At 46.1% G+C, this 25,293-nt stretch overlaps 1 protein-coding gene across 1 annotated transcript in view; it reads left to right on the top strand.

Annotated features, from left to right (window-relative positions):
* Positions 1–2,297: 2,297 nt before the first annotated feature.
* ODF2 (outer dense fiber of sperm tails 2) overlaps positions 2,298–25,293 on the top strand; it is a 39,093-nt gene continuing 16,097 nt past the window's right edge. The window contains exons 1-14 of the mRNA XM_042781456.1: positions 2,298–2,461; positions 5,122–5,212; positions 6,039–6,155; positions 6,436–6,561; positions 10,710–10,880; positions 11,892–12,052; positions 12,888–13,017; positions 13,613–13,744; positions 16,648–16,719; positions 18,918–18,989; positions 19,110–19,226; positions 20,078–20,263; positions 20,760–20,869; positions 23,978–24,113. Of these exons, the coding sequence (XP_042637390.1) occupies positions 2,298–2,461; positions 5,122–5,212; positions 6,039–6,155; positions 6,436–6,561; positions 10,710–10,880; positions 11,892–12,052; positions 12,888–13,017; positions 13,613–13,744; positions 16,648–16,719; positions 18,918–18,989; positions 19,110–19,226; positions 20,078–20,263; positions 20,760–20,869; positions 23,978–24,113 (1,785 nt within the window). The remainder of the gene's footprint in view (positions 2,462–5,121; positions 5,213–6,038; positions 6,156–6,435; positions 6,562–10,709; positions 10,881–11,891; positions 12,053–12,887; positions 13,018–13,612; positions 13,745–16,647; positions 16,720–18,917; positions 18,990–19,109; positions 19,227–20,077; positions 20,264–20,759; positions 20,870–23,977; positions 24,114–25,293) is intronic.

Below are 25,293 nucleotides of genomic sequence, written 5' to 3'. Positions count from 1 at the left end.
TTCTTTACCTCTTTCTTCAGCAACTCCTTCCTAGGACCTTTCAGTTTCCAGTCTGCTTTCCTTTTCCTTTCTTACCAAGTGTGTGTGTGTGTGTGTGTGTGTGTGCAAAATGACTTAATACTGTCTTCAAATCATCCATCACAAAGGCCCCAAAGAACTGGAATGGCAGGGCAGGATCCTCCTCAGAGGTGGGGAGAGGATGAATTCACTAGGCAAAACCCCTTTAGTGGGTGGGAAGGGGAAAACTTTAATCTTTTTTTTGTTGTCATTACATTAGAAAGTCAGTCATGAGTTCCCTGAGGGCCTGGATGGGATTGTGTACTTTTGTACTCCTAGCAGTGGGCTTGGCACGTACCAAACCAGACCCATCATCCTCCGGTCCGTTCTGACTCATCACAACCCTAAGGACAGAACAGAACCGCCCCATAGGGTTTCCAAGCTGTAAATCTTATGGAAGCAGACTGCCACCTTTCTCCTGTGGGTTCAAATAGCTGACCTTCAGTTAGCAGGGGATTGCTTAACGAACGCCCAGCAGAGCTCCTGGTTGGCACATAACCTCCAAAACTCACTGCCAGGGAGTCAATTCTGACTCATAGCAACCCCCTTTGGGTTTCAAGGGCTGTAAATCTTTACGGAAGCAGACTGCCTCATCTTTCTTCCGCAGAGCAGCTGGTGGGTTCAAACCACCGACCTTTTTGGTTAACAGCCACATGCCTTAACCACTAAACCATCAGAGCTCCTTTGGCACATGTTGTTGTTGTTATGTGCTGTCGAGTCAGCCCCGACTCACAGCGACCCCTCCTTGGGTTTCCGAGGCAGTATCACTACGGAAGTAGGATTGCCCAACCTTCCTTCCGAGGAGTGGCTGATGGGTTTGAACCGCCAGCCTTCTGGTTAGCAGTCAAGTGCTTTAGCCACTATGCTACCAGAGCTCCTCCTTTGGCACATAGTAGGCACTTAATAAATATTGGTTCAGTGAATGTGAGAAATCTTCAACAATTCTGCCTTGGGGATAGGAAGGGCCATTTTACATAAATGTTTGACCTAGGAGTTGAAGCCAAAAGTTTATCTGGGGCAGCAAGAAGCACAACTCTATGATGGGAAGACTTAAGAACGTGGGACGTTAAAGATGAGGGAGAGTTAGGAGAAGGGTGAAAGAATTCCATTTGATTGATTAATTTTTCTCTATGAAACGGGGAATTTGGGTGTGGGATGAAGAAGAGGCAAAGGTTTGGAAAAGCCACAATGGGGGGAATAGGAGGTGTCTAGAGACAAATAGAACAATTGCTGGGCAATGTTGAGGACTCTGCTGAAAGTGGAGACCATTGCTCTACATTGTGGATTTGATCTTGGTAGGGCCCTAGATGGTTGGGTTACAACAGGCATTGGGGACCCATCAATTCCAAATGAAAATGAAGGAGTCAAAGGAGCGGAGGTCTCCCTAACCTTGAGGAACAAATATAGTAGCTATTAGCTGTGAGAAGGCAGAAAGGTAGGTTTTGTTTGGAGATGGGGGAGCTGGAATTTAAGATTTCAGGTGCAACAGTTGTGTGACCCTAGGGAAGCGTGATTGAGGTGGTGGGTAACGGAGATAAGGATTTCAAGGAAGTAACAAGCCTACTATTGTAATGGCTGTCCCTGAGAGTGTAGTCTCCCAGAATCCAGGGCGGCACCTTGAGCCACGTGACAGCCTCAGATGATTGGTTGGCTGTGATGCAGAACTGAGATGGCGGCCCAACGTCAATCTCAAAGGGACAGGTCTGTACACAAAATAGCATAGTGTGCAGGAGAGCAGTGTAAAGCAATGGGAATGCTGACTATCTTGGGAAAAGGCACAGGTTATGTGGAAGGAGGCAGGCTGGCGGTTTAGAAGCTGGCTCTATCTCTGCATCGATAGGGGCTAGGCATAGGGCTGGATTTCCAGTGAGCGGCCGGGATTGAACTAATCGGGCTAGGTGTGAGGCCTTGGCTTCCCAATCTGTATCAAGGGGAGCATGTTAAGTTTTAAGGCATCTTTAAATTATACGAATGAGGAGGACTGAACCCGTAGCCGTGAAGTCTATTTCGACTAATGGAAGACTGGAGGAGGGTAAGAAGAGTGGAGGTGGGAAGTCAGCTCTTGAGGCGCGGGGCAAGACCCGACCCGGCCAGGTTGAAAGCGTCACTTGTCTCCTTGACCACGAGGCGCGTGGCCCGGAAGTAGGCGGGGCTTCTGGGGGCGGGGCATCTCTGTGACGCTTGGGGCTGGGCCTAAATGGCGAAACCCGTGCGGCTCACGGGGGGGTTTGAACTGGCCAATGGGCGAGCTGCCGACGGGGTGTCGGAAAAGGAGGCGGAAGCGGGGAGGAGTCGCCGCTGGAGCTGGACTGCATCCGCCGCGGCGTCTCCATGGCACGACCCTGGCCTCCGACTTCAACGACTTCATAAGGAGGCGTTTCTGGGCGCAGCCGTGTCGCTCCTGGTGAGAGGCCTCCGGCAAGCGGGACCTAGGGTGCTCCGGGGCGTCCCGCGGCCGCCGCCTTGCTCTGCCCCCGCGGGTGGGCTCATATGCTTTCCGCCCCCTAGCTCATTCGCCCTTCGCCGGGGTCGCCTAGTGTTCCTGACACTGGCAGGGTTGCGGCTACCTCCACCCCTGTGGCGCGCACAGCCCGCCCCTGTCAGAATCTGACCCCCCCCTGCCCCGCCCACCGGCGCGGGGCTTCTCCTTCTCCCGCTAACGGGCGGGCCGGCCGGCCTCCCTCCACTGCTGCCCTCTGGCAGGGCTTAGCCCTTCTCTCTATGGGCAGAAACTGGTCACCTCCTGCCTGCTGGTGGGTGGTCGTCCCTCCTCTCCACCGACGGAGACTGGCCCCTCGCTCTCTCGCCTGTCGGTGGTCTTCGCCTTGTCCGCCTCTTCCTACCAGCGGGCTGTGGCCCGGATTTCTTTTCCGCACAGCAGTTACCTACCCGCTCCCTATAGGCAGCGGTGTCCCCCAGGAACCGCCTCTGGGCTACCTCAGCCGCTTGGAAGCGGGTTTACTCTCTCACGCCTCAACCAGCCATCTGGTCCCACTTGCTGAACAACCGGGCGTCTAAGCCTAACTCGGTTCTTAACTCCCAGCCCGCTCCTGTTGAGCGGGAGAGAATTTTCCCTCCGCCTAGCTGTGGAGCGCCCATTTTCTCTTAAAGTCTGCTCCTCCCTCTTTCGAATACTATTGGTCCTCTCGGGGTATTTATTCTGCCGGGAACGCCCCTTCTCCTAGGAGACTGTTGCCCTGGCCCCGCCCCGAACATCCCTCCAGCTCTCTGCGCGTCTTCCGGCCCCTGGGGGCCCATTTGGGGCCTAGTGGTTCTCACCTGCCCTCTACTCAAGCCTGCCAGAAACTCAGGTTTACCCCGTGTTGCCACCCACCTTCCCTCCCGGGTGGGGCCTGGTCGTGGTGGTCCTCTTCGTCTCCGTCTGTCTCCCCCATCCCTCCTTTGGAGGGGAGTGACCCCCTATTCTCCTCCTGGCCGCCCACCCGCTGCCTTGCAAGTAGCTCAGCTTCTCCTATCTCCCCCCCCCCCCCCTTTGGCAGGACAGTTGCTGTGCGACTTGGACAGTAGAGGAGCGCCTCCCAAGTTTTCATCCAACTGCCACTCCCAAAGCTTTCACCCTTCTCCCCTCAAAGAGGACGTTTGATGCTGGGTCCCTGAGATTCTCATTGACAAGCCCCTGTGGGTCCCCCTGAGCAGAGCCTGCTGACCCAATTGCCCACCTTTGCGGCTTTGATGCCTAGCCATGTCTGCCTCATCTTCAGGCGGCTCCCCCAGGTACTTACTACCAATGTGGGGGGCACCTCCACCTTAGGGCAGGGAAAGGTGGTCAGGGGCTCCCAGGCCAGGCTGGGGCTCCTAGAGGCTTCTCTTTTTCAGCTTCCTTGTTCTTTGTTCTTAAATGATGAACCAAAGCATTTAAAAATCAGTTTTAAAGGGAAGGAGGGAAACACACAATCCCTGCTCCATCTCCCTCCCTTCTTTCCTCCCTCTCTAGATGCCATAGTTTCCTGGTAGCAAACAAGGTCACCAAGGAGTGGTTTGTCTCAGTGGAGTACTTAGATCCTTTTTGAAAGGATACAGGTGTAAATAAATACAAATTATATATAAGGTGAATGTGACAGTCAGCACAGTGCTGATGGAATCCGGGTGGTTTGATGGGTAGCCTAAAGAGGGAGAGATTTTCCAAATCTGTTGGCCTTAAGTGAGCAGAAATACTGTATATGGGGAGGGGAAATCTGTCTTCTCAGATTGGGTAATTCTCAGTTAACTGATTAGTAGGGCTTAATAACATCTTTTTTTTAATGAAGCCATAATATACATCAAAGTGCATAAAATATTCAAGTGTCTTTATGTTGCATTTTTATGTTCTTATTTTCCTCAAGCATCTGGGGGGGGGTAAAGTGATATTTTGGGGCTGTGAGGAGGCAACGGGAACAAACGCTCTTCCCAAGTCCCTTCCCATCATAGAATTCTTGGATGTACTGCTGCCAAAATTTTGGAGATTAAAATTTTGCAGTATTATAGATCTGGTAATGGGACCTGTATATGTGTAAGCAAAGTGAATTATATGTGGCATCAAAAACAAATAGCCTGCTTTTTAGGAGCTTAAAGGGCAGCAAATGGAACATTTGGGGCAATATTTTCATGTTGTTAGTCGTCTTTTATGAGTTTTAGTCACAGTGACTGTTCTGTGTCTTGTGCCAGTCATTCACTGAGCTTTTCTCCAGGACCTCTTCTGTTCTAGGCGCTGCCCTGGTGCTTTCACCCTTGGCCAGGCTAGTTCCTTGGCTGCTCCTCATGTGCTGCCTGCTTTTTGTCGGCGGAGAGGATGACAGCTGGACTTTTTAGCAAAAGGTCACAATATATATGATGCAATGGCAGGTTAAAGGGCCAGCCATACCAATGCCCATCACCCCTTTTTTCCATCCCAGTACTGGGGACACCATGCATGTTTGTTGCTTGTGTAAAGGGAGCCAAGTAATTCCATACTGGTTCTCCTAGCTGTGAACCATATGCAGTGTGTATTGTCAAAGGGTCTAAAATCTAAGAAATAAGAGAGCACTAGTTTTCTGCTTATAATTTGGTTCTTGTGCCTGGGTGCAGGTTTCCATCGTGTGGGAAAAACAGAGTAACGAGTCTCACGCAGAAAAAGGTCTTGAGAACACCTTGTGGAGCGCCCAGTGTAACTGTGACGGTAGGTGACATGCACACGCAGCAGCCTTCTCTGGTCCGAGGTGCTGCCAGAAACATTTCTGCATGCGTTTCCTAGAAGTCTGGGTATTCTGCTAAGCGCTGTCAGACATGTTCTGCTGATTGTTTTCTTTCCTTTGCCTGTGGTGAGGCTGCTGGGAGATGAAGAAGTTTGACTTAATCATATCTTTCCAGAGAAATTCCAGAAATCTTTAAAAGAGATTTCTCCCCAGAAAAGGGGGGCAGGGAACGCAACAAAGAATGGGACTAGGAACTGGTGATGGGGACAGGTGTGTCCACCTTGCTTGTTTTATTTAGAATCTATACCACAGACTTCTCATCTTTGGCATTTCCTCCAGCCCTCTGTTTCCATCGTCTTTCACTTGTCTGCTACCTGACTTATTTTGCATCGTAACCATTTTGTGTGTTTCCCATGCTCATCCCCATGCTCAGGTCAAATAATAGTGTGGAGGCTTCATCTGCTTTCTGTTGTGCTGTACCAAACTGCAGGAGGAGCTATGCACTCCAGCAGGCTTGAAAGGAGGTTCAGCTCTGAGAGTCCTGGAGCTTGGTTCTGGGCTGTTTTATAGTGGTCTCATAGATCCCTCTCTTGAGTGGACCCAGTCCAGTGGTCCTCGGCTGAGATCTCTACAGGAGCCTGCTGAAGGCATTGCTGCCTCAGTTCATGCCTGCATGCCAGTAGTTTATAGTTGTCCTGCTCGCTTGGTGGCTAGGCTTTCAGTGGCCCCAGAGGCTGTGAGCTGGTTTTTATGCCCAGTTTACTCATCCACAGATCAACCTTTTTTATGTTGTCCTCCCCTGCCTGCCAGAAGCGAACCATGAAGGACCGCTCTTCAACTCCCCCCTTACATGTTCATGTGGATGAGAACACCCCTGTCCACGTCCACATAAAAAAACTCCCGAAACCATCAGCGACCAGCAGCCAGGTAGGAGCATGCTAGTGGGCCGAGGTAAAGGCTGTGGATTAGGGCAACGCCCTTTCACTCAGCCTCCTCGCACGGCTAACTTCAAAAGATTGGGAGACAAATGCACTGTCTTTTGGTGATCGGTTGTCCATTTGGAAGGTAGGCAGAACTGTCATCCAGAAAACAGAAGCAGTAATCTTAGTCAGAGGAAGCTGCAATGCAGAGTTGGAGGTCAATGCACCAGAGTGATGTTATGACCAGCTGTGCATTGAAGTGACCCTGGGTTTGTCCGTTTCCACAGAAATCTCATAAGCGCGGAATGAAAGGGGACACCGTGAATGTTCGGCGGAGTGTCCGGGTGAAAACCAAGGTACCTTGGATGCCCCCTGGAAAATCATCTGCCCGGCATGTGGGATGCAAGTGGGAGGTAGGCTCATTCTTGTTCAGGCTTCTCTTCTCGGACTGGTCAGATTCTAGCAGGCCTCAAACTCGGTATGATTCAGGGTCGGCTGTAGCTGTTGAAGACCTCCTAACAGGCCCTATTTAACGAACACCATGTTAAACACTAATGCATGCCAGTTTTCTGAGTCCTCACAACCCTACTCCTGGTAGATTCTGCTGTCCCAGTTTTCAGATGAGGAAACAAAGGCTCAGAGAGCTGAAGTGACTTGTCTGGAGTCTCACAGAAAAAGTGGCAGAGGTGAGATTAGGACTCAAAGGTATCTCATTCCAGAGGCTGTATTCTTAGCTACTTTGTTTGTATGTGAGAAGCCATGTAATATTTTTTCCCATGTAATTGTTATGATATCTGAAACACCATTAATATTATATATATGTACACATATATATGTTCGTATATATATGTGTGTGTGTGTGTGTGTATATATATGTATGTATGTATACACACACACACACACACACACACACACATATATATACCAGAAAGCACTATCCAAGAAAACATTGCCTCTTTTAAATTAGTCTCTGTAAGAGACTGTGTACCACATTCTATAGATGCCATCAAATCTACTTTTGGAACAATCTCCTGAGGAAATTAATGCTGTTAGTATTAGTTATGAAGGTGCCCAAGAGAACTGGTGTGTGTCTCTTTTTTCCTTTTTTAGCCACATCCTAACTTGTATTGCCTTTTCATCCATTCATCCATCCATCCATCTTAATCCACGCAGCATACATTTCTTGAGAGTCTTCTACACACTAGGTACTGTTGGGAACTGGAGTTAACAGCTGTGAGCCAGGCAGAGATGTCCTTAGTATGCTTACATTCTGATCAATTGCAATAATAAAACTCAATGATAAGGCAAGGCTAAAAGCCTTTAGCCATGTTTTATACAAAGATCTCATTCTTGAGACAAGAACTTTGGCCTCCTTTGAGATGATGCTTGGTCTATTTTGAAAGATTAAGTCTTTTTTCTTATGTTGTTGTTAAGTGCCATCAAGTGGGCTCCGGCTCATCGCAACCCTCTGTACAACAGAACGAAACTCTGCCCGGTCCTGCACCAGCCACACAGTCCTTGCTGTGCCTGAGCCCATTGTTACAGCCACTATGTCAATCCGTCTCATTGAGGGCCTTCCCCTTTTTTCTTATAGTTTACTTTTAAAATTTATTTCTAAGAGACAAAGGTAGTGTGAGGTATCCTAGGAAATAAATGGAAAATGTTTTGGCATATGTGTGTGTGTGTGTGTGTGTGTATGTATACATGTATATACATATAAATAGGTATATACACACATTCACATACACGCATATGTATATGAAATGCAAGGAAGATTGGAATTAAAATGCTGTGTTATACTTTTCAATATGTGAACCTCACTAATAATCAGTGAAATGTAAATTAAAAATGATTAGCAACATATATTTTAAAAACAAAATGAGCTATGACTTTTATTGACTGGAAAAAAACTTTAAAAGATTCCAAATAACTTTTATCAGCAAACATGAAGGATCAGCGGACCTTTTTAACCACTTTCGGTACATCTATGAAGGTGGTTCAGCCATTCCAGTGGGTATTTTGTCTGCATCTAGCCAAACATTGATTCTGCAGTTTTACATGTAGTATTTTATCCTAAAAAAGTCATAGAGGAATGCAAATGCAGGAATTTGCATATAAAGATACTGGCTGCAGTGTTGCTTGTAATAGAGAAAAATTGGCAGCAACCTAAATGTCTATCAGGAGGGCATTGGTTAAATTACAGTACTTTCATACAATGGAATACTTTGCAGCCATTACATAGTTAGTAGATATTTATATATGATAATGAAGCACAGAGCCACAGAGCATGTTTGACCCTGTTTTCAGTAAAAAGGATGTTAATGTGTATGCATGTATGTACAACATTTTCTGGAAGGATGCATCAAAAGTGATAAGCAGTGATTATCTCTGAGGTGTGGGATATGTGGGAAGGCTTTAATGTTTTATTTTTTATGGACTGTTTGAATGTCTTTGTAACAAGCATGCATTTTATAATATTTTTTAAAAACATGAAAAGACTTGGTAGGTTTAAAATATAAATTAAAGATATGCTATTATGGAAATTGACTTCCTGTTGGCATGAGTTGGTAAGAGCTATGGTCCCCTCTGGAAGGCTCAATGCCATCTTCTGGTCCTAAGGTCACAGAATCCTAGAGATGGAAGCTTGAGAGAAATGACTTGTTCAGTGTCTCAGCAGCTCATCCAGTGCTGTCTTCACTGCTTTCTGTCTTGGGCTAGCTCCTTTCCACCTCCCAGTTCTAGGGAGGCCCTAGCCTGATCATTTCCACTGTGTAGACAATGGAAGGAGGGAGAGCCCTGGGTGGCAGCGCTGGAAGTGGAGCCGAGAAGCCACTGTGTACATGTGTGATTCTTGTTTGAATTTTTAAATCCCTTCTGGTACATCTGATTGTCTTTGGGAGAAGAAAGGTCTAGATGTTTTCTTTTCCCTAGCATTCCACTTTAATTATGGAAGGTTGAACATACAGAAAAATAGGCAATCGCCTGTAATCCTGTTACACTGGCCACTGTTAGATTTTAAAACAACATCACCAGCTTCCCCAGGAGCTCCCCTCTGATCTTGTTCCTGGTAACACCTACCCGCCAACACCAAGGGTAAGCACTGTCTGACACTTAATATTTTGTTGTATTTACTATCACACTTTTTCCTATGCATAGTTTTTTTTTCTATTAACTGTGGGTGGTAATCATGGTATCTATAGATTTGCTATTATACTACCTTTAAAAATTAAAACTAACTTTTTTTTTATAAAAGCCGTATGTAGTCTTTGTTGAAAAATTAGAAAATCCTAATCAGCATAAAGAAGTAAAAAACACCTCTAATCCCACCACCCATGTAAGAGAACCCAGGTAAAACCTAGGTGGGAAGCCTTCTTGAGTTTTCTTAGGAATAGACTCATTCCTTTAATTTTTATAAAAAATGGGATAATATTTTACTTATTCTTTTTTGTTTCACATATTTTGATTATAGCTGTACTGCACATGATTTTTTTTAAGGCAGGATTCTGTTGTGTGTATGTTTGTACCATTATGTATTTAACCAATGCTATCTTGTTACACATTTAGCTATATTGTTGCCTTGAATTTAAAAGATTGATTCATATTATTAGTTATTCTTAACAAATCCCTAGAAATAGAATTGCTGGGGCAAAGAACACATGCATTTTTAAAATTATACTCTATGAATCCTACTTGTTTGATTTAATGTTACATTCTTAGTGAACACTCTTTTTATTCTCGATAGCTATCATCTTCTGGAAGTCAGCACAGAAGGTTAGCTACCTCAGCTTAAGAGGGCAAAGAGCTGTGGAAATAATGAGAAGTGGCAAATACTTAATGCATCAGAATAAATTTATAGGATCAGAGTCAAGTTCAGTATATTAAAAAACCGTAGAAATCCTAGCTCCCAAATTACACAACTTTACCTAAACTGTACTAAGAGACACATGCATTTAAAAAAATCTGTTTCTTATTTAGCTAAAGTATTTTCCAGACCATAATGCCATTCTTCCGTTAAGTATTTCAGTATGCATTCCTAATACTTTTCTATATACCCAAAATAACAATAATTAATCCTAAAATTTAATTTCTTAATAACATATAATACTTATTCCGTGTTCAGATTTCCCCACCTTTTCTAGCAGGTTTGTCCACACTCATAATTAATCTACCATTGATCATTTTTAGTCATTTAAAAGACTTTTGGCATATTTCACTTCTGTCCAGGGGAAGACATCCATTGGACCAACTTTTACCAACTTTGAATAATATTACTATTTTTGGTAACTTCTTAGAATTTTTTTTTGTTCAACTTAACATTGTAATGAAGCTGTTAAAATCTATGTAAGAAATTATTCAGAAAGATCATGTAAGTATGTCAGTAGGTACATGTTCCGTTAGTTGGGTGCAGTGTATTCTTCCTCCCTGGGATCCTGTTGAACATTTATCTGTTTTATCTTTTCCTGCCTAATAAAGAAGTGAGCCTCCAGTAGACAACCAGGTGTGGTGGAACTGATGGCTGGGGTTTGCCTAAGTTCACGTGTCTCCCCTTCCTCTCTGTCAGAATCCACCTCATTGCCTGGAGATCACTCCACCATCTTCAGAAAAATTGGTCTCAGTTATGCGGTTAAGTGACCTCTCTACAGAAGATGATGATTCAGGTCACTGTAAAATGAACCGTTATGATAAGAAAATTGATAGTCTAATGAATGCTGTTGGTTGTCTCAAATCTGAGGTAAGGGGGCTAGGGGACTGGGACAGCTAGCATGTGAGGATAAGTGGGACTGTCCAGTGGGTTTCTGGTTTCTTCCCTCAGGCTGCCTGTCCTGCCTCCATTCTCTTCCAGGTTGCCCAGAACTTTGGATGCTTATGGGGAGGTAGTTGGGGGAAAACTCTGAATACCATCATTCTGTTAACAGCCCTCTTTATCTCTTTATTGAGCACTGACCTCGAGGCTGACATTTCTGACCTTGCCTAGTCTGATGGTTACTAGTTTAAACCAGGATGGCCTGGTTTAATTTTTTTTTTTTTTTTAAACAACAGCAGATGAAGCTGGGGCTATTATTGTCCCCGTTTTAGAAATGAAGTGACTGGGAAACTTGGGCTTTTTCTTTTCTGTTTTACATAAAAGTTTAACAACAACCAAAACAGCCCCAAAGAGGCAGAGGAAATTTGTCTTAGTTGCTTAGCTGTTGGTTTGGATAGGATATGGCAGTGGAATTGGAAACAGAACCTAGATGTCCAAGGACCCCAGCTGGGAGGTTGGTGGAGTTGGTATTAAATCCAGGTCTTGACTGCTAACATGCCTATGTCTTTAATCCTTTACCTACACGGACCCTTCTAGGGAACCTGGGGCTGGCTGCCTGGCAACAGCCCCTCCTTTCCCCTTAGCTTACAGTTGCAGGGGACTTTTTATGACATCTTTCCTCCTAATGTATGCCAGTTGAACCACACACAGTTGACATCGTGGCTCCATCCCCACCAGCTGAATGACCTTAGGGCAAGTTGTTCATCCTCTCTACTCGGTCTCCTCTCTACAAAATGAGGAGAGGAATGGTTTCTACCCAGAAAGGCTTTGTGAGGATTAACTGAAATTGCTCCCATAAAGGACCTGCCACAGGGGTTGTGTAGCTACCTCTCTCTCAAAATTGAAGGTGCCCTTATTTTGTTCAAAGTGATGGGTGTAACAGTGGGTAGAGAGGAGGAACCTCCACTCAGTGGTCCCTGCCTGCATGCCCTTGTTCAGGTCAAGATGCAGAAGGGTGAGCGCCAGATGGCCAAGCGGTTCCTTGAGGAGCGGAAGGAGGAGCTAGAGGAGGTGGCCCACGAGCTGGCTGAGACCGAGCATGAGAACACGGTGCTTAGACACAACATCGAGCGCATCAAGGAGGAGAAGGACTTCACCATGTAAGGCAGCACCCTGCCCTGCCCCAAATCCTTCATTCCAAACATCCCTCAGGCCAGGCTGCCCTAAGCTGCAGAGGAGGGCAGGGCCAGGCACTGCCTCTTCGTCTTTGAGCACAGTCACACAGGGAATTACCCACCTTGTGCTTGTGATTCACACCATGAAAAAAAGAAGACCCCACTGAGTGTGGTGGGAGGGAAGCCTTTCTGGGAAAGGTGACTCCAAATGGAGTCTTGGAGGATGGTGAGATGGGGACAGAAGTATGCTAGGTGGCGGAAACATCTCACGTGGAGGCTCCAAGATGGAAACCTGCTTGCGATCAGGAAATGGAAAGTAGGCCAGAGCAGGAGAAAGGGAGATGGACAGATGTCAACGGGTGCCACAGAGGTTGGGGGCGTCAGCTCTAGAGCCTACTTACATGCATGGGAGCCTTGGAAAGGTTTTAAAAGGAGGGGTATAGCATGACCAGACATGGTTACAGTGTAGAGAACAGAGAGGAGGACTCAAAAATGGGTCTGAAGATAACAAGTAGGAGGCCATGACAGTGGTGTGTGGGAGAGGTGGCAGTGGTAAGGGATGATGACTGAGAGACAAATAGGGCCACAGGTGCCATAATGTCACTTCATGTGGAGGCCATGTCTGATGCCTAAGTGTGCTGTGACTCCTGACCCTTGTCCTTCCAGAAGGTACTTGGGCCAGAAAGGCCATCCTTCTCCCCTCCCCCACTGTTCCCTGACCAGGAGATGAACCTTGCAGGGCATTGTGAGGTGAGCCTTGGAGCTCTGGGCCAGCAGGGGCCTGGGGGGGCTCACAGGGCCCTATTTTCTTTGGCCCCAGGCTTCAGAAGAAACACCTCCAGCAGGAGAAGGAGTGCCTCATGTCCAAGCTGGTAGAGGCTGAAATGGATGGAGCTGCTGCCGCCAAGCAAGTTATGGCCTTAAAGGACACCATCGGGAAGCTGAAAACGGTAGGTGGCAGACAGGACTGTTCCAGACCAGGGACTGGCTCCTGAGAAGGGGCGGCCCCAGGTTGGGGTAGGGTCTTTGTGCAGTCATCAGATTGACTTTATGACATAACTGGCCTGGGAGAGGGTACACTTGACTCCTCAGCTCCCACTCCCTACTCATAGTCCCCAGGCCCCTAGTCCTTGAAGATGACCTCTGGTGGCCAGGGCCTCTGAGGAGACCTCATCATGGGTCATCTAGGATCATACTGATTCAAGACATGTGGTTGATTTCCGCAAGTGTCAGCCACCAGGTGTCATCTTCTTCCCTCGCCTTCTCTAGGAAGCCTGCCTGCCCTGACTGTACCTGCCCATGCTGAACTCTCTAGCCCTCTGCCCTGCCTATTGTAGCAGACTCAGATCCTGTCCCTTCTTCTAGTTCTATCTCCTCCCATCTCTGGGAAGTCTGTCCTTGACTACCTTGACCTTGTACATAGCCCTAATTTTTCTTACTAAGGGATCTTGGCACCCAGCACTTCTAAGTCCCCGTAAGCACCTGCCTCTGCTGGCACCGCCCTTCTCTCCCTGCCCATTGTGAGACTGCCAGATTGTCTTCTAGGAAAAACAAATGACCTGCACGGATATCAACACCTTGACGAGGCAGAAGGAACTTCTCCTGCAGAAGCTGAGCACATTTGAGGAGACCAACCGCACCCTCCGAGATCTGCTAAGGGAACAGCATTGTAAAGAGGTAAGCTCCTGGCCCCTGCCCCCATCCTGGGCAGACTCATCTCCACCCTTCCAGTGCTATAGGCCCATCCTCTTTGAGCCTCAGCATCCTCATTCTGTAAAATGGAGATAATATTGTTAAAAAGGACATCGTACTCCCTGGCCTGGGAGGCTATAGAAAGATTTAATGAAATGATGCACCTAAAGTGCTAGGCACCTAGTAGCCAGAAACTGTCTTTGTTTTTGTTGAAGCAGGGCTGGGTGGCACATGAAGGACCTTAGAAGTCAGGATAAGAGGCAGTGGAGAGTCAGCAGGGCTTCAGCCCATTTTTGAGAATGTGTGGCAAGGCTCGGAGAATACTGGACCCAAGCTGAGGGCCCATTTTTGAGAAGAGTGATGAGTTGGTGGCAGACCCAAGTTGTGTGGGATCATTTTGTTTCTTTGAAAGGTGTTCTCTGGAGCCTATTTCACGTTATCAGATGATTCTGGAGAGACCTAGCAGTATAAACAGCATCGACAGTCTTTAAACCAAAGGGATGCTCAGTGCCTCAAAATGTCGGTGCTGATAAAATGACAGTTAATGTGGTTTTTAAAACATTGTCAGCCTCTCTTTTTAAACAATTCATGTTTAAGATATGTGATACAAAGTGGTGAGCACACTACCCTGCTGTAGAAATAAAACTTACCCATATAGTTCAGTCCCTCTTGTCCTTCCAGAAGTTGTTGGGACAGAAAGGCCATCCCTCTCCCCTCCCCCACTGTTCCCTGACCAGGAGATGAACCTCCTTTTTCTTTGTTGATGACATTATCACCCTCCCCTCAGAGGGAACCTTTATCTTGAACTTGATGGTTTTATATCACGTGTGTATCTTCAACAGCATAGTGTATTGGCACATATTTAAACTTTACGTAAGTGATTTTTTTCATATTTTTCCTCTGAGTTTGCTTTTCTCATTCAACATTTTTATTAGCTTGATCCATTTTTATCCTTGAGGTCTAAGATCATTACCTTTTCACTGCTATAGTCTATTTCTGATGATACCACAGTTTATTTATGTTTTCAGTTGTTTGCTCTTACAATGTCACTTTAAACATTCAAGTACACAGTCCACCTAGTATACTTACTTGAGAGTTTCTAGACTTTTTCTATCAATTTTATTAGCTGAGGCCGAATTTTTCTCTAAAATACTTATACTGTTTTGTTTCCGGCTCATTTATCTGGGATGGCTTTCCACTTCTCTGAGCCTCAGTTTTTCCACCTGTAAAATAAGAATTGCATTTTCTACATGGGGTTGATGTGAGAATTAGTGATGATGTGTGTGTGGACAAGGGATGTGGGTGCTGCCTGGCACATAATAGGAGCTTGGTAAATGACAGATGCTGTTGTAGTTTATGCTGGGGTGACTGCCTTTTCCACTTCTTAGCTTCTACCATCCTGGAACCCCAGAATCTCTAGTTGGAGATATGAGGGGTTAGCTAATTTGGATTCACACCTGGAACAGGTGTTCCTGTTTGGTTCCAGGCTCTGATCTCCTCAGTGCCTGTCTGGCACTCAGCACTCCACCAGCACTACCACTATCTGAATGCTTATTGGGAGCACAGAACATTGTGGGGAACGGCTGTATCTCTGCATTCAGAGTTGACTTCAGGGCTCTGGCTTTGTCATTTCCACCTGCGTGACCTTGGACAGCTTATCTCACGTCTCAGAGCCTCAAGCTCATCTGTAAAATGGGGATGGTGATAGGACATGGTTCTTAGAGTAGACGACAGAGAGGTTGTTTTATGTCCCCCAGAGGCACGGGAGAGAATGGGTATAATGGGCAATGAGGGCAACTTCAGGCTCGGGGTTCCTGTCCTATGTTCTTTGTTTTTTCTTATTGTTGGAGAAGCTGCAAGTGCTGTCTTCTGTCTGTTCCTTGGACTCCAAGGAAACTTTGGGAGCTAGGGAACCTTCTTTTCTTGGCTTGTGAAGGGGATGTGTAAGTGAAGAAAGAAAAGGAGGGTGGCCTCCCTTAAGGGAGGTGCCTGGGAAAAACAGGGATGGTTCAGAAAGACACAACCCAGTCAGTGGGCAAGGAAGTCAGCAGGCAATTCAGAGTAGAGGAAACTCAAATCCAATAAACATATGAAAAGATGCTAGTAAGCCTCACTGGTAATTAGAGAAATGTAAATTAAACAGTAAGACTAGGGAAGACTGGCTATGTAGGCAGAGGTTGGCTATTGCCCAGTGCTACTGAGTATGGGGAACCAAGCGCTCACACCCTACTTGTGGCTGTAAGATTTGGTGCAGGCATTTTATAGGACATTTCCAGCAGGATCTAGTGCAGCCATAAACCACAAACCTGACCCAGCAGTAATTCTTCTTAGTGTCAACCCTAGAGAAACACTTTGTACATACCCAGTGACCATTGCTATAATGTTTGTAGTTGCAAAACGTGAGAACAACCCCAATACTCTCAGTAGGGGAGACGTAAAAAATATAAGGCATATCCGTAGTCTGGATGACTGTGCAGCACCAAATGAGAATGAGGTAGATCAGTGTTTATTGCTATGGAAACGGCTCCAGATGTATCGTTAAGAGAAAGAAAATCAAATTGTAGCACAAAAATTACCGTCTTTGTGAAAATACACATGAATCTGTCCCTTCACACCCACTTAGAAAAGATAACATTTTTGTAGCTGCAACTAAAGGTAAACACATAGAGAAAGAGCGGGAAGAAGACTCATAAACTGGTAACAGTCGGAGGTGGCCATGAGGGCAACTTCAATTTTAGCAGTGTTCACTGAACATTTTAAGTCAGTGTGTTCATTTATTATTTCTATAATTAAAAATAAAATTCTTGGAAAAGGAGAAGACTTGGTCAAAGGTGGACATCTGGATTTATTGTTTGATGACTTGACTTTCTTTTTGCCTTCCCTCTAAGGACTCTGAAAGGCTGATGGAGCAACAAGGAGCATTGCTAAAACGGCTGGCAGAGGCAGACTCGGAGAAAGCGGTAACACAGGGCACCCCCCACCCCTGCCTTAATTTAATGGATCTGCAAAATGGGATGATCTTTCCTGTCCTGCCTGCTCCACTGGGCTTGAATAGTTGATCACTTGAGAGCTTGAAGCACAAAGCTGGGTACCACATGAGGGATGATGATAATGATGGATTTATAGATCATCAGGGTTCTGTCACCTGGATTTCCTTATTTGTATTATGGATCAATAAGTATGTAACAGTATGATGTTGTCAGTGATGGCAAACGTTGATCTACAGGGGGATAGATAGGTGGACAGGCTGGACAATCAGGTATGTCTATGCAGGAAGGAGTGTGCCCATGACCATGTATAGGGTTGGCAAAGAATGTTTCTGCAAGTTTATTTGTATTTTCTGTAAGAATGTCTGGATATATAGTAGAGCTGACAAGGGACAAGGTTGTAGTCACTTCTTGGCCACAGCCAGCTACCCAGAGGGAGCGAGTAGTTGGACCTGTGGGCTCGGGACCATAGTTGCAGGGGACATCAAGCTCCATTGGCATAACATAGTACATGAAAACATCGTTCAACATTTCACTTTGGTGAGTAGCAGCTGGGATCTTAAAAACTTAACAAGCAGCCATCTAGATGGAATTATGGTCTCTCCTCGTCCAGAGCAAAGAAGAATGAAGAAAACCAAAGATGCATGGGAACAATTAGTCCAAGGGACTGGTACACCATGCAATCCTCAGCCTATATGACTATGAGACCAGAAGAACTATGTGGTGTCCAGCTCCACTGTCAACCACTCAGAGGGCGATCTATGTAGGAGATCCTGGATAAAGTGGGAGAACACTATGAAAACTCAAAATCATTTTTAACAAAAAAAAAAAACGTTTTCTTGGTCTGATAGAACCTGGTGCAACCCCTGAGACTATGGCCCATGTCTGCCCTTCAGGTCTGGAATTGAACCCACTCCTGTGGCTTCCAGCAAACAAAAGACAGGCATATGAGCTGAACATTCACATTAGGTAGATAACACTCCTTGGAGAGATCAATCATGGGAGAATAGACGGGCTATGTATGCACAGGGAGACAGCTCCAGGGGCAGGAGTGCATGAGAGGGAAGGCCACTGGGAAGAGGTAACTATGGGGAGGAAGTGGAAGAGAGCTGTTGCATTGTGGGAAATTGCAGGCAATGTCATGAGACAGTGTGTGTGAACTGCTGTATGGAAGATGAATTTGCTCTGTAAAGTTTCACCCAAATCACAATAGAAATTTAAAAATAAAAGAACCATCAGCAGATACATAGCTTTTGACTACAATTCCAGTTCTAGGAATGTCTCCCAAGGCAGCATGTTGCAAAGACTAGTCCATGGAACCCTAAGTTCCTTAAGATATTAATGGGTGGAAGAAATAAAAGGGGAATTCCATGGCCATATAAATTTGTAAAACTACTGACTGGCTTTGAACAAAAAGTTTAATAGGTTTTTGATGACCTTTTAGAGCCCTTGATGTATTAATGCCCATTGTGACTCTCCAAGAGAGGGAGAGAAGATGGAGGCATTTCCCAGGGTTTGGCCCTTGGCCCCAATGCTGGCCCGAATGTCAGCCCAAGCAAGGCCTAGAGATTCAGCTGTCCTGGTGATAATCCCTAAACTTGTATCCCTAGCTCAAGACCTTGTTTTTCTCTTTGGTTGTTACTGTTGTTTGTTTTTAATTGTGGTAAGTGTATAGGTAACAAAACATAATGTCATTTCAACAGTCTTTACACGTATAGTTCAGTAACATTAAGTACGTTCATTATGTCTGGAACTTATTTAATTACGATACATCAATAAAGTGAAACATTAAGCAGCTCTTCAGAAGATGTAGATTTTATCACATTATGGTAAATGTGAGATTGTACGTTATGGAACAAAATGTGCTCGTGATTTTTGTAATGTTTGTTAGCATTGGTTGTCTAGTTTGGAAGATTATGGAGATTCTTCAGAGGTTTTTGGATATTTTTTAATGTTTTCTAAATTAATGTTACTTTTTTAAAAAATTGCAAATTAAATATATGCTTACTGTTTTTTTTTAAAAATTAGTGCAGGTGGGTCTCTACAAGAAGGGTCAGTGTACTTGTGACCTTGGGCCTGATGGCCAGACACTCACAGGAGTCTCCCTACCGCCTTGGTTGAGCCTCCTCTCCCTTGCCAGGGAGCACATGACAGTGTGTGTTCTTTCCCAGCGCCTGCTGTTACTACTGCAAGACAAGGACAAGGAGGTAGAAGAGCTACTCCAGGAGATTCAGTGTGAGAAGGTACCATCCCTTGCAGTTGCTCCCGTTTATGAGCCACTGGAGCCTAGTGGTTAAGGGTGCAGTCTGGAATTGGAGAGCTGAGTTCCAAGCCTGGATCTGTCATTTTCTGTCTCTCCAAAGGCTCAAGCGAAGACAGCATCTGAGCTTTCTAAGTCCATGGAGTCCATGCGTGGGCATCTGCAGGCTCAGCTTCGGTGCAAAGAGGCTGAGAACAGTCGCCTGTGCATGCAGATCAAGGTACTTGCTGGCCCCACAAGTGAGGAAGGCAGAGGCAAGGGCCTGGAGATCCAGGGATGGTGGCTAGCCATGGGTATCATACTCAGCAAGGCTTTGCCCGAAAGGTTTATGGGGCAGCTGCTGCCAAAGCATTCGTGCTTCCGAGAGACTGTAGAGGCAATGGCAAGAGCATCGAACAGAGACCCTGGAGACCTTGGGTGCCCTGCCTGGCAGTGAGTGCCTGGGTGTCATGCCTGTGGACCAATCACTTAATCTCTTAGGCCTTCAGTTCACCTGACTATAACATGGCGGGGGGTAGATGGTCTCAAAAGCTCTTTGCATCTGTGATCCTCTAAGGCCACAGCCTCTCTTCTTTGATTATAGCCCTGCTGAGATCCTAAGGAATGGGAAAGGAAGTGAGGTCAGGGTAGGCAACGCATTCCTGAGTTGGTTTCTTTCCCTTCCTGCCTGTGCCAGGTACGCATTCACATGTGAACAAGCCTAGCATGGCACTTGCCCTCCCTTGGGGGAGACAACCCAAGCCAGCAATTTCAATCAGTATTAAGTGCCAAAATGGAGAGGAATGCCTGGGGGAAGGATTTCAGAGGTGTTCTGTCCCGACGTTGAGTCGCCATGGGTTAAGAGACAGGAAGGTGCCAGGCATGGGGAGCTGGAAGGAGCTGTGTGGTCTGCACAAGCCCCACACAGTTGATGGCGGTTTTCTCTCTTCTACCCTATTCCTTCCTTTCACTTGTGTCTTTTTCTCCCTCTCTCCTGTGACTCTCTTTCCTTGCCTTCTCCCCACCTTTCACATCTCTCTCTTCCTTGCCCCCTTTCCCTTGCCCGTCATTTGTCGTCTGCCCCCTCCCCAGAACCTGGAGCGCAGTGGGAACCAGCACAAGGCAGAAGTGGAGGCCATCATGGAGCAGCTGAAGGAGCTGAAGCAGAAGGGGGATCGAGACAAAGAGACGTTGAAAAAGGCCATCCGAGCCCAGAAGGAGCGAGCTGAGAAGAGTGAAGAATATGCTGAGCACCTGCACGTGCAACTTGCCGACAAGGTAGCAGGCCTGAGGTGGCCAACTTCTTGTCTGCCCTGAGGAGGGTTGCACAATGATGGAAGTGGGTGTGGGTGGATAGGTGGGTAGCAGGTGGGTAGAGGCAGAAAAGCTAAATAGAAATGACCACATGGTGTTAGAAAAGGGGCATTGGGTGGTGGGCAGAGGGGGGGAGGTAGTTGGTAGGATCAAATGGGTAAAAGGATGAAGAAGTGGGGTGAGGTGGATGGCTGCAGATGATGAGAGGGGTGGTTGGATAATTTAGCCACAATTACTAGAATGGTTCAGGAAGGATTTACAAACTGACTGTGTGTGATTGCTGACAGTCTAGAAGCTGGGCTCCCATTATCACGCTCTGTGTTCTCCAAAAAGGTGAATTGCAGGAGTGAGGTTTAAGCTATCAGGGTGAGGGATCATTCAAGGTGAGGCCAGTCCGTGGCTCCCTGAGGCCTCAGTGCTGACCATCAAGCTGATGGGCCCTGTTGTCCTGTATTCTCAGGATCTTTATGTTGCCGAAGCTTTGTCGACTCTGGAATCATGGAGGACTCGCTACAACCAAGTTGTGAAAGACAAGGGAGACCTTGAGCTGGAAATTATCGTCCTGAATGAGTATGTCTTTGTGTTAGGAGAGGGAAGGTGGGCTGATAGAGTGTATATGCAGGTGGAAGGAGCCTGGTGGTCTGTCTGGCAGCTCATGTGGCTGCCATTTGGTCTCTGCTGGTGAGGGACTACACTGGGCTGAAATGTGAGCAGCCCTGACCCAGGCTTTCTAGTTGAAGCTGGATTGCAGGCTCTGGCCCTGGTCTGGGGTCCTACCTTACTTGCAGGAGGGGCTGGGTCCAAGGCAAACTCTGAAAGCATTGCCTTCTCTTCCCAGTCTGCCCCTCATGGGAACTGGGCGCACTAGTATTCTCATTCCTCTTTTTTTGGGGGTGGGGCAACCAATGATTCCTTTGTCTTTGGTCTGTTGTCTTGCCAACACCAGCCAGTGAATTGGTCAGTGCTATAGCATTGGAGGAAGAGGGGGCAGGTCAAGTTGCAGGTAACTGCAGCTTAAACTATGCTTGCCATTTTTTTTTTTTTTTTAAGTGATTTGAGTGAAAGTTTACAGAGCAAATTCATCTTCCACACAGCAGTTCATACACATTTTGTCCCATGACATTGACTGTAATTTCCCACAGTGTAACAGCTCTCTTCCTGTTTCCTCCCCATAGTTACCTCTTCCCAGTGTCCTTCCTTCTCTGTGCTCCTGCTCCTTCCCCCCCAAGCTGTCTCCCTGTGCATACACAGACCTTCTGTTCTTCTGTGATTGATTTCTCTAAGGAGTGTATCTACCTAATATAAATGTTCAGCTGATATGCCTGTCTTTTGTTTGGCTGAAAGCCACAGGAGTGGGTTCGATTCCAGACCTGAAGGGCAGGTAGGGGCCATAGTCTCAGGGATTTCACCAGGCTCTATCAGACTAGCAAATCTGGTCACCCCCCCCCCTTTTTTTTTTTTTTATTATTTTGAATTTTGTTCCACATTGTTCTCCCTCTCTGTCCAGGATCTCCTACATAGATCTCCCTCTGAGTGGTTGACAGTGGTAGCTGGGCACCATCTAGTTCTTCTGGTCTCATGGTCATATAGGCTGAGGATCCCATGGTATACCAGTCCCTTGGACTAATTGTTTCCATGCAGCTTTGATTTTCTTCATTCTTCTTCATTGTGGATGAGGAGAGAGCCATCGTTGCATCTAGATGGCCGCTTGCAAGCTTTTAAGATCTCAACTGCTACTCACCAAAGTAGGGTGTGGAACAGTGTTTTTGTGTAGTACGTTATGCCAATTGAGCTTGATGTCCCCTGTGACCATGGTCCTGAGCCAACAGGTCCAACTGCTCACTCCCTCTGAGTAGCTGGCTGTGGCCAAGAAGTGACAACAACCTTGTCCTTTGTCAGCTCTATTATATACCTGGACATTCTTACAAAACATATAACTACACTTGTAGAAACCTTTCTTGCCACTTTTGAACTGTCAGCAGTAAACATTTAGTCATTCTTATGTCAGTGTATTGATTTATACCTTCATTCCTTCAAAAAATAACTCTTATATGCCAGACCACATGCTGGCCTCTAGGGTCATAGTGTTGTTGTTGTTTTGCCATCGAGTCAGCCCCGACTCATAGCAACCCCTCCTTGGGTTTCCAAGACAGTATCACTACGGAAGTGGGATTGCCCAACCTTCCTTCTGAGAGGGTCATAGTAGTAAAAGATAAGTGTGGCCCCTGCCCTCATGAAGTTCCCCTATACTCTAGAAGACGAGACAGGACTATCAGAGACTTAGAAATCTGGGCTAAGGACAGGTCACAAAGGGAGCTAACTTAGGTCAGGTAAGTGTTCCTTGAGGAGGGAGGTAGGAAAATAAATCCTGAGAACTCGCTGTGTTCAGGGGCCTCTGCCAGGTGTGATCCTCAGGGAGTCCTAAGTCTAGTGGGAAAAAAATGGGTAATTAAAATAGAAGCATGCATGATGTAGAGGAAGAGGGGTTGGGGAGGATGTCCAGAGCATGGAAAGTCTGAATTGGGCTCTTCAGGGGGAGTAAGAGTTTGCCAGATAAAATAGCACAGTGTTTTTCTCCAGTCTGGCAGTACTCAATATTTGCTGAATGGTAAATTAAAATTGATTAGGTTCTGTGATGGGTCTCTGGTCAAGAGATTGGTCTGTGAGCCCCGGTGATCCTCTGAGCTCACAGTCTCTGTTAGGAGTGAGGGCTGGGCAGGCAGCAGCTCCTGAGTGACATCTTTCCCTTTATGTTTGTCTTCATCCCACACACACTCCTTGTAATTCCTGCTGGGTGGGTATTCACACACATGACCTAGCCAAGCATGGCACCTGCCCTCTTCTGGAAAAGATAGAAGTAAGCCTTGGAAAGAAGTGCTTGGGGCAGGGGGTATCCCTGGCTGCCTAGCCCGGGCATTCAGGCAAGGATTCGAGAGGAGTTCTGTCCTAACCTTGAGTCCACCAAGCTGATAATCTCTGTTTTCTCATGTTCCCAGGATCTTTATGTTGCTGAAACTGAATGGGTTATAAGATCTGGGATGGTGATGTAGAGAGCTAGAAAGGAAACGTGTCTAAAGTCCTTGCCTTCAGGGAGTGTCTTAACCTCATTCTTACTATAGAACATCAGAAGGCTTCTTGGAGGGCATGGTATGGGAGACAAAGAATGTTATTCAGAGGTGGGATACAGACCCAGGAATGCCACAATCAGCAATACCAGAGCAGGGCAATGCAGTATCTCTCAGGGAGCAGGCAGGGTACCAAGAGGTATGACGTGGCATGGGTAGCAATACTTAGCCCCACTCCATTCAAAGACCTTGGCTCCTCAGAACCTGTGTACCGGCAATCCCCGGGTTATGAACAAGATCCATTCCTAAGTGTGTTTAATAAGTTTAATTAAGTCTTTAAGTTGAATTTGTAGATAAACTGGAACAGGTGCATATGGTTCTTATTTAGTCTTACTTTAGTGCAAGAAAAGACTTGAATCCTTTTCAATGATATAAAAACTGCATGTGCAGCAAGGGAAGGTGATTTTGATGTATTTGTTGTTGGTTCAGTTGTTTCAAAGTGAGGGCAAATTTATGAACATTAAAGGTAAGTACTAGTTGTCTGTAAGTTGATGTTTGTAACCCAGGGCTGCCTGTAATTGATTCTGTCTGTTTTCGTTCTGTGACCTATCAGCCGAGTGACAGATCTGGTAAATCAACAGCAGACCTTGGAGGAGAAGATGCGGGAAGACCGGGACAGCCTTGTGGAGAGACTACACCGTCAGACTGCCGAGTATTCTGCATTCAAGTTGGAGAATGAGAGGCTGAAGGTCTGTAGTGAGGCAGAGTGTGGGACAGTGTGTGGAAAGTAGAGGGCCCCAAGGCCACACAGACATGGATGGGCATCAGAGCTGAGCAAGGACGACTTTGGAGGGCCTTGGGGCAGCAGTGTGACTGTGACTCTTGTAGTTCAAGTTCTGTCTGTACCTCTGACTAGCTCTGGGACCTGGCAGGACATTCCATCTTTACTTCCTGCATTTTCCTAAGTGGAGCAAATGAAGTCCTTGTGAGAATGTGGTGATATATGTGAAAAGCTTAACACGACACACTCAGAACATGCTCATAAAGTCTAACCAAGGTGGAGGTTCACATTTACTCTCCTGGAGGACTGGGGGGTGCTTGAACTGCATCAGTTCTCACTTAAACCTCTCCTGACCTAACAAACCTAACCCACTGCTGTTGAGTCGAATTCTAACTCATAGCAAACCCTATAGGACAGAGTAGAAGTTCCCCATAGGGTTTCCAAGGCTATAATCTTCATGGAAGCAGACTGCCACATCTTTCTTACGCAGAACAGCTGGTGGGTTCAAAACCTGACCTTATTGTTAGCAGTCAAACACATAACCATTGTACCACCAGGGCTCCTCTTAAACCTTTGACCTCTACGTAATGTGATTATTATGTCCATTGTATAGAATAAGAATACTGGGGCTTAGAGAGAAATTTCTTGCCAAGATTTTACCCTAGGGAGTGTTGGAGTTGGCATTTGAACCCAAGTCTGACTCCAAAACCCTCACTCTTAACCCCTCAGTATACATCCTCCCAGAGTGGCAGGGGCAAGAGGCGCCTGAACAGAAGTTACCTTTTCAGAGACAGGTTTAATCTTCGTTGTATTGATCTGGGCAGTAACATCTAGGTTTTTTGTTTGTTAAAATAGGTTGATTTTAAGGAAATAGAGCATGCTGAAAAGTACACAAATCTTAGAATTTTCATAAAGTGAACCTACTTTGTGTATCCATCACTCTGATCAGAAATACTAATCCCTCCTTACACAGGTAACCACTACTCTGGCTTCTGTCACCACAGATTAGTTTGCCTGTTTCTGAACTTCGTTGTATTGTTAGTTTGCCTGTTTATGAACTTTGTTGTGTTGTTGTTGTTATGTGCCGTCGAGTCAGACATGATCATAGCAACTCCTCCTTGGGTTTCCGAGGCGGTATCACTACAGAA

The sequence above is a fragment of the Orycteropus afer genome, unplaced genomic scaffold (genome assembly GCF_000298275.1).
Source record: "Orycteropus afer afer isolate SDZICR_OR568_19922 unplaced genomic scaffold, OryAfe1.0 scaffold00123, whole genome shotgun sequence".
Lineage (NCBI taxonomy): Eukaryota > Metazoa > Chordata > Mammalia > Tubulidentata > Orycteropodidae > Orycteropus > Orycteropus afer.
This window is presented reverse-complemented; position numbering and strand designations above follow the sequence as displayed.